Here is an 8194-nt window from a genome sequence, read left to right as displayed (position 1 = left end):
TATTTCTTATCAAATCACTCAATCAAAACTAATAGAATAGATAAAATGATACAGATATAATAGTTTGAAATGGAAAAAGTGAATTTTTCCTGTAAGATTTTGTGACATGACATCATGTACATTGTCTTAAGATCGTTTTTGATTGCTCTTGTATACGTGATTTTTCAGACACAATTTTGAACTGAAAATCAATGAAAAGTCATAGAAGATTTTTTTTTTCTTTTTAAATTATGATAGCTGAGCTCATGAGAGTGTAAGTAATATCTTGAAGAGAACGTAATTCGTGCCCTTATTTATAAATAATGTTGTTTCAATATTGCTTCTTTCCTTATTTCCAAAAACAAATGATAGCATGCATCTTCCTCCTACATAACATCAAATTAAATCACTCCATATTTGCCATTCAATTCTTTTCATTTCTTGTTTACATAACGACAATTCCTCCGTATCTCTCCTTTATCACCAGTCAAAACTCTGAGACCTCCCATCCTGTTTATCGACAATGCAAACGACCTGCGAAAATCTTCGAAATCATTAGCAAATTCTTTGCTTATTTGATTAGTGTCATTCCTAAACTTGAGCTGCTGATCAACTCCGAGTACTGATTCGCCTTTTAGCACCCTCGAGAAGTAGCTGTTGGTGAACTTGTAATTGGGTCCTGAATCTGGGTTCAAATACACCAGTTGATCGCTTTGGCCAGACTTCAATTGCGACGGGCATTGATTTTTGAGTTCGTTTAAGATGGGTTGATTCATGGTGGGGTCTGGTTTTCCTGTGTTTTGAAAATTGTAGAGTCTGTCCCATACGTATTTGCAATGCGTTCTCCCTAGTGAATGTGCTCCTGCGGTACAAAATATACGCACTCATATTTTAGCCAATGATGGAGCAATGGACCTTGAAGAGTTTATTTAATTTGTTATACATACTTATTAGTGATAGTGCAAATGCGATGTTCTAAACCAATGTACCAAAAAAAGTATGATGTATTTGTAATTTTGAATTTAAAATTTTGAATGGTTTGATGACGAACGGGTGGTTCGATGAATAAGAATCATTTTGCAATTTTGAATAATTTGATGAATGAGAAAAATAAATTAGTAGATCATTAGATGTGATATACTTAGATATGGAGGGCATTATTGGAAAAAAAATGTGTGAAATAGTCACACCAAATGGAGTGTACATTATTTTAAATTAAAAAAAAAAATAGTGACACCAAATGGGATATACTTTACGTTTCTATAAATAAATAAATTAAATAAATATAATAAATTAAGTGTATTGTTTAAAGGATGCTCGATCTAAAAGTCTAAATTATAATTTTATAAATAATGTTATATGTATCAATTGGTGTACTAACAGATGATGTGGTATAATTTTAGAAGTTTTGGATATTTATAATTTAATTAATAAGTGAGGTTAGTAATAATGACAAAACACTAGTTGGTACACTAGTTTTTTTTTTTTTGGTGAATAAGTCATACATAAAAACAGAATATAAACACAAATACAAGGGGCATGCCCCAGACCCAGACACTAACCCCAACTATACCAGCAAGAACAACCATCCTAAAAATAACCTAAAAAGGCATGCCAAACAGAGAACAAGCTGATACAAAAACAGCTTCAACTAACAAAACTAAGATATATATAAAATCTAGAAAATCCAAAGCTATTAACTGGATGAATAAAGATATATCAAACAATTAACTTAGAATTATAACACAGGAAGGAAGACTAAACTCAAGCTCCAAAACAGATTGTGATTCCTTGTATATGTTCAGGCTCCCCATACAAACAGTATGTGGACCATGAACACATCCCATAAGCATTGGTACACTAGTCAGTACACTAATTAGTGCATGTAGTACCACCGTAATATTATTTGATTAAAAATCCAGACTCTAAAACATTTTGTCCAAAAAGATAAGTTCAAGCAAAATGATCAAAATACCCTCTATATATATTTATGATATCTATACAGAACTAGACTAAGGGTTTATTTGGGATGTGGGTTGGCTTTTTGACTTTTTGACTATTTTAACCTGGGGCTAAAAAACCTCATTTCGGATAGGCTTTTTGACTTTTGACTTTTGTGAGAAAAAAAATAAAATGATCATCATTTGGATGTGACATTTTGTACTATTGACTTAAAAAGTTTATTTTATCTTTTTGTGATTATTGTAACCCAAAAAAAATCTCATTTTAGCTTATGCCAAGGCTAAAAATCTCTCTCTCTCTCTCTCTATCTCTCTCTTTTTCAACGTCGCCGCCTACCACCTCGCTTCGCTGTTGCCGCCATCAGTCCCACCGCCGACTTTGACCATACCGTTGTCTTCTCTCCCTTTTTCTCACCACTACATCCGCTGTCGCCATCGTTTTCGGCGACGTACGTCAACCTTCTCCGATTCCCTCCTATTCACCACTTTCTCTTGTCCCAATCTCCGCCACCTCCAACTCTTACACTATTTTTGGGAACCTAGGAGAGAAAATAAAAGAAATAATTACTTAAGTTATAAGAGAAAAAAAAAAATGATTGTGATTTCTCTCCTTTTTATTTGGATAAGTAAGAAATAAAAGAAAAGAAATGGTTGTAATTTATCTTCTTCTTGCTTGGTTAGATTTCATAAGAGAAAAGAAAATAAACATTTTTATGTTATATTACTAAAATAACCTTTTATTGGATATGAAAAGCCCTTGAGGACATGGATGTCAATCATTTTATTTGTTTTATTTTTACAGGAACAAAATTGGTATTTTGAAAATATAAAAAAATTTTGGTTTTTTTCTCTCACAATCTCTCTATTTTTGGGAAGATTAGAAATGTGGGTTATAAGAGAAATGAGTTTCTCTTCATTTCTCCCCATTTCTCTTCACTTAAATCATCCAAATAAGTAAAAGAAATACATATTTCTCTACTTTTTTTTTTTTTTGTTTTTCTTTTCTTTCGAAATTACACAATCCAAACATAATGTAACACCTACCCCGTCTCTCTTACTCATCCAATCTTCGAATCTGAACCAACCATCGCGTCTCTGGTAGTCTAGGCTACACGCGCCGCCGCATCGAAACAGCTCCATCACTGCAGCGGAGATCTTAAAGATCTAGTCGCGAAGGTTGGGGATCGGGGGTGACGTGCCCTAGCTGCTCCCCTATACTCGATCGAGACGATGATAGAGGTGTAATCAAATGGAAAGATCCACGATTGGAACAATACATTTGGGGGTCAATCATCATCATTATCAATCTTTCACTATTCTTTGTTTTTGCTATACAATTTTGACTTGAGTAGTAGTAATGATTGAGACTGTTGTTGTTAGAATCAAAATGTTGAGTTATGGAATCAATTCCTATCTGCCTTTGATTCCACATTGTCTGCCATTAGAGCGGATTAATCTGAGCAACCAGAAATACACTCGATTTGGAGACTTAGGAGGGTTCTTGATTTTTCTATTGGGATTGGTAATAATGCTTCGGAGGATTGTTGTTTGAAGAATCACTCTCCAGTGGCCACTGAGGAACTGAAGAATTTCAAGGATAGTGTTCAAGATGGATCTAGAAATGCTAGGTGATCTGAGTATAGATCTAGATTTGAGATTTTTTTTTTTTTGATGATTGTTGTTGTTGATTAACAGCTAGAACAAACAAATATGCTCAAAATTTCTCTCTATATTTTTTTTTTCTTTTTCCTCTTTATTATTATTTTTTAGTTGTTGTTGATGATGATGATGATGAGGAAACTGATTGCAACAGATGGGAGAGAGAGGTAAAGATAAGAAAATTTCAAAATTATTAGATCTTTTTCTCTTCTTCTTCTTTTTTTTTTTTTTTTTTTTTTTTTTTTTTTGTAATTGTTATTGTTGATTTGAGCTCAAATCTGTTCAAAAGGATTAGATTCCTCCTTTATTTATTTATTTGTGTTGTTGATGATTATGATGACGACGACGACGACACAGATTGTACTAGGGAGAGAGATATAGAAACAGATAGAAGAGAGATTTGAACGAATAGAACATAACATTTCATGTTTTTTTTTTTTTTTTTTTTTGTGGAAATTGGTTGATTGTGAAGCCATTATTGGTTATCCAAATTGTTCTTGTTGTAAAATATTTAAACAGATAACATTTTAACAGATCAGTCTATTTCCTCTCAATGTATATCACAATTTAAACAAATAAAAATTAAAAAAAATAATTAAACACATAGAAAAAATAGGCTTGTCAAACTCAATGGATAATGAAAACAGGCTTTATGAAATTGAATAGGGGCAAAATTTTGAACAGATAAGCGGAAAAAATTGAACAGATAGTTAAAAAATTTGAACAGATAGTCAACGAAAAGTCAATAGATAAATTAAAAGGTAAAATTAAAAATAAAATGTCTTTCAAAACAAATAAAAAGATTTTTTTACCAAACTATTTAATAAATGATAGATTTTTCACCAATTAAAAAAATCTCTTGAACCTCATGCTTTATATCTTTCTTTAACTTGGACTTTTTAACAAATAACTCTTACTTAAATAAATGAAAAATTGATAACGTCCACAACATAGACCTATAAGTTTTGGACAAAGTGAGGAGTATGGACAAGTTAATGTAACTTAGTAGCTTCAACTTATGTAAAGTTTAAGGTTGCATTTGGTTGAATTTTTTAAATATGATTTGAGAATAGAGTTGTATTTTAAATTTGTGAGTTTTGAAATTATGATTTAAATGTAAAAAATTTGTTTGGTGAATGAGTTTTAAATTAAGTGGGAAATTTTTGATGTGACATATGATATTTGATATAAAAACTTACAATTCATAACTAAACACACAACTTAAAATTCTATTAAAACTCATAAATTTTTTTTAAAAATTCGAAAAACATTTTTTTATTGAATATATAAAATTAACATGTGTCAATTGTAAAATATATATATATATATATATATATATTTGCACTGTTCCGGTCAACCGACCGGACGTCCAGTGAGATGACCAGTTAATCCAAATTTTCTCACATTCGACCGCATTTTCAAAAGTGAGTGTAAAATTAATTTTTGAAAATCATAAACAAACACTATGTTCAAATCAAACTCTGGAACTAACATTCCAGAGCTCCACCAAACAAATCCTAATTATTTCAACAACATTCGAAATTAAATGAAACGTTTGGTTTGAGTTATGTTTTAACCTCAAGTCTGCCCTTTTTTTATTTAAATTTTATAATCTAAATATAATTTTAAGATTGAAAGTATAATGGCAGCTTCAACTTATGTAAAGTTAAATTATTTCAACAACATTCGAAATTAAGTAAAACATTTGATTTGAGTTATGTTTTAACCTCGAGTTTGCCTTTTTTTTTTTAATTTAAATTTCATTGTCTAAATATAATTTTAAGATTGAAAATATCAAAAAAAGAAAAGAAGAGGCTTTACCTAAGAGTGTAGTCATGTCCAATACATCTAAACCTTTGGATTGAAAGAATTGCAGTGCTGTTTGCAATGAAATCGAGGGGGATGGGAGGTCAACCCATGCAGCATTTGAATCCAACCCATCTCTTCTTCCTAGGAAAACTGGATAAGATGGAGCACCAGCCTGTGAAATTCATAAAAATAAATAAATAACCATTAAAATAAACAATAATGGAAAATTTTAATATATACACTTTTGAAAAAGTGTATCATATACACCTTTGATTATGTTATTTTTTTTTTATTATGATTAATTTTTTTTTTTAGTTATGGCATTATTTTAATTACAACTCATAAGATATTTAGTTACGTCTCATGATATATGTTATGACATTTTTTTAGCTATGTCTCAAAAAATATGAAATTATGCTATTTTTTGATACTATATTTTATCCTATAATAAAATTATTCTGTGTTACATTACAAAATGATTAAATTATTTTTATTAAAACAATTAATTTCAAAATAAATTATTTGCGTTAATCTTATCAACAAATCAAATACAACTTGAGTGCATTAATATAAAAAGGTGAGAGAGACTTACAAAATGGACTGCATCTCTTGTTGCAAGATTGAGAATGTCAGCACAAGAGACTGCTCGAGGGCATCGGTCTTCCAGTACTGTCTTGATCTTGTCAATTATCTCAAATCCTCCTAACCCAGCATTTTGTGGTGCTGTTTTCTCCGAGTTTGGACCATCAAGGAGAATTGATGCGTCACACCCCTACATTCGGAGACATGCTTATGAAATATAAAACAAAGTATTTATGTAATCTTGTTAACCTTTCATGTTCACTTCTTCAAAAAGAAATTAGCATATTATGTCACCTTTGCTACATTTGGATTGAGGGGAAGTTAGGATGTCCTGCCCTTCTTTTAGTTTAGTGTGTTAGTTGGTACGCTAATTAGTCTTTCTGAATTACTCTTTTTACTCCTTATTAAGCATTAGGGAAGAAGTAACAGCTCAATTTTTTCGAGATCCAAGACCTAACATTAAATGAAGTATAGGTCTAAAGGCTTTAAACAATTGCTGCATGTCCCAAAAAGAAAATTTTTAAAATTTTTTTTGGCTGAATCTTGAGTAGAGTAGTAATTTGCCCATAAGTTGAACCGTCTGGAAGCCGACAAGGGAGATGATCAAACTCGTACTTCTATTCACCTACACAAGTGAATGAGTTTTTCGTGTATATATTAATGTAGATCACATGTGACACTGACCACGTCCCATGTAAAAATACAAGTATATCCGTAAAGGGTTCACTACCTTTAATAATTCGGCCTTCCAAATGACTAACAAATTGATTATTACAAATTTTATTTTGAAAAATGATTGATCTACTGAATTTAGGTTCGTTCAAATTACCCGAATTACGTAAGCCAGATGACCGGCCAGATAATTGGTGTCACCCTTATCACCTTTGTCATTCAGTGTGTCAATCGATATTCGCCCGAATGACCGGTCGGATGATCTACATGCACAAATTCAGACAATTCTAACGAGCCAAAATTCAAAAGATGTAGTATTGTTGTTCTATTTTAAGGTTACCCATATTGTAATTTCTAGATTTTTTTTAATAAGTAATTATTCATATTTTTACTTTCTTTTTCAGTTTTTTTCTTCATATTTTCTAAAACCATTAGTGATGTATTTTCCACACTATGAATTAATTCATGTAATCTCCAACTCCTGAATTTGCTACCAAATTTTCAAGAGACACAAAAATTAAAAATAAGGAAAAGAAAAGTGTCTGATAGATATTAAGCTTCTTGTAATAGTGTTGGATCAACTAATACCGAGTTATCAAAATATATATATATATATATATATTAAGGTAGTAGAAAAGTATAGAAATGCAAAGAAAGAATACATACATTGACCATGGAGTCTGCATAGAGCAACTTGAGAAACTTAGCAGTGAGGCTCTTATCCTTGCTCCAATACAACATCACTTGGTGCCTCACAAACGGTTCCACATTGGCACACGTATTATGCTTCTTGTAATAGTGCCTGATCAAGGGGGCATCCTCCGGTGGCAATGTCACCGCCGCATTCACCACCATCCACCATGAGCTCAGTGCAAGTACAGCCAGAAGAGGAAGATGAACCAAAAACACCCCACCACCTCTCCTCATGATCTTCAATTTATGGTAATGTGGCACACCTCTCTTCTTCTTCCACTACGCTGGGCTATGGCTTTGTATATGTATGTGGCTAATGAGATTGGTGCCTTCCATTTGATGCATGTATATATATATATATATATATATAGCCTTAGACATTGACAATTTGACAATGTCAACCTGGCTTGACCAACAAAGTCACCATAAAACAAGACAAATTATTAAATATTTCCAGAATATTAGGTGTCTGTATTTCTTAACCAATCATTCAATATGTCTTTTGTACTTTTCAATCACCCAATATAATATCCCAACCTACTCATATTCTCCACCAATCATAATATTATGGAATATTACATGCCTATATTCCGAAATTATTGAATAATTATTCATAAAATAATATATCTTATAGCTATATTTAATTTTTTTTTACGTTCTATTTAATTGATGAAATTTGAAAAAGAAAAGGAAAATATGTATAAAATTGAGTTAAAAAAAAATATTTTATTCACATTTTATTTATTTATTTATTTTTTTTTATCAAATTCTCAACCAAATATAACCATAATTTTTTTTTTAAATTAAAAATTGAAATTCCGGGTGTGACGGCACGTGGG

The 8194-nt window shown here is 31.2% G+C and overlaps 1 protein-coding gene across 1 annotated transcript; it reads right to left on the bottom strand.

Moving 5' to 3' along the window:
* Window positions 1-265: 265 nt before the first annotated feature.
* On the bottom strand, window positions 266-7690 carry LOC114310100 (putative peroxidase 26). The gene is made up of 4 exons (XM_028256010.2): window positions 7329-7690; window positions 6001-6180; window positions 5421-5580; window positions 266-841 (listed from the first exon to the last, which is right to left on the bottom strand). Exons 1-4 carry the CDS (start codon window positions 7587-7589, stop codon window positions 414-416), a joined length of 1029 nt encoding a protein of 342 aa, XP_028111811.2. The 5' UTR covers window positions 7590-7690; the 3' UTR covers window positions 266-413.
* Between the last annotated feature and the right edge of the window lie 504 nt (window positions 7691-8194).

Source organism: Camellia sinensis, chromosome 6, assembly GCF_055761805.1.
Source record: "Camellia sinensis isolate YWXY chromosome 6, ASM5576180v1, whole genome shotgun sequence".
NCBI lineage: Eukaryota > Viridiplantae > Streptophyta > Magnoliopsida > Ericales > Theaceae > Camellia > Camellia sinensis.
The sequence above is the reverse complement of the archived record's forward strand: the minus strand, read 5'-3'. Positions and strand labels throughout refer to the sequence as shown.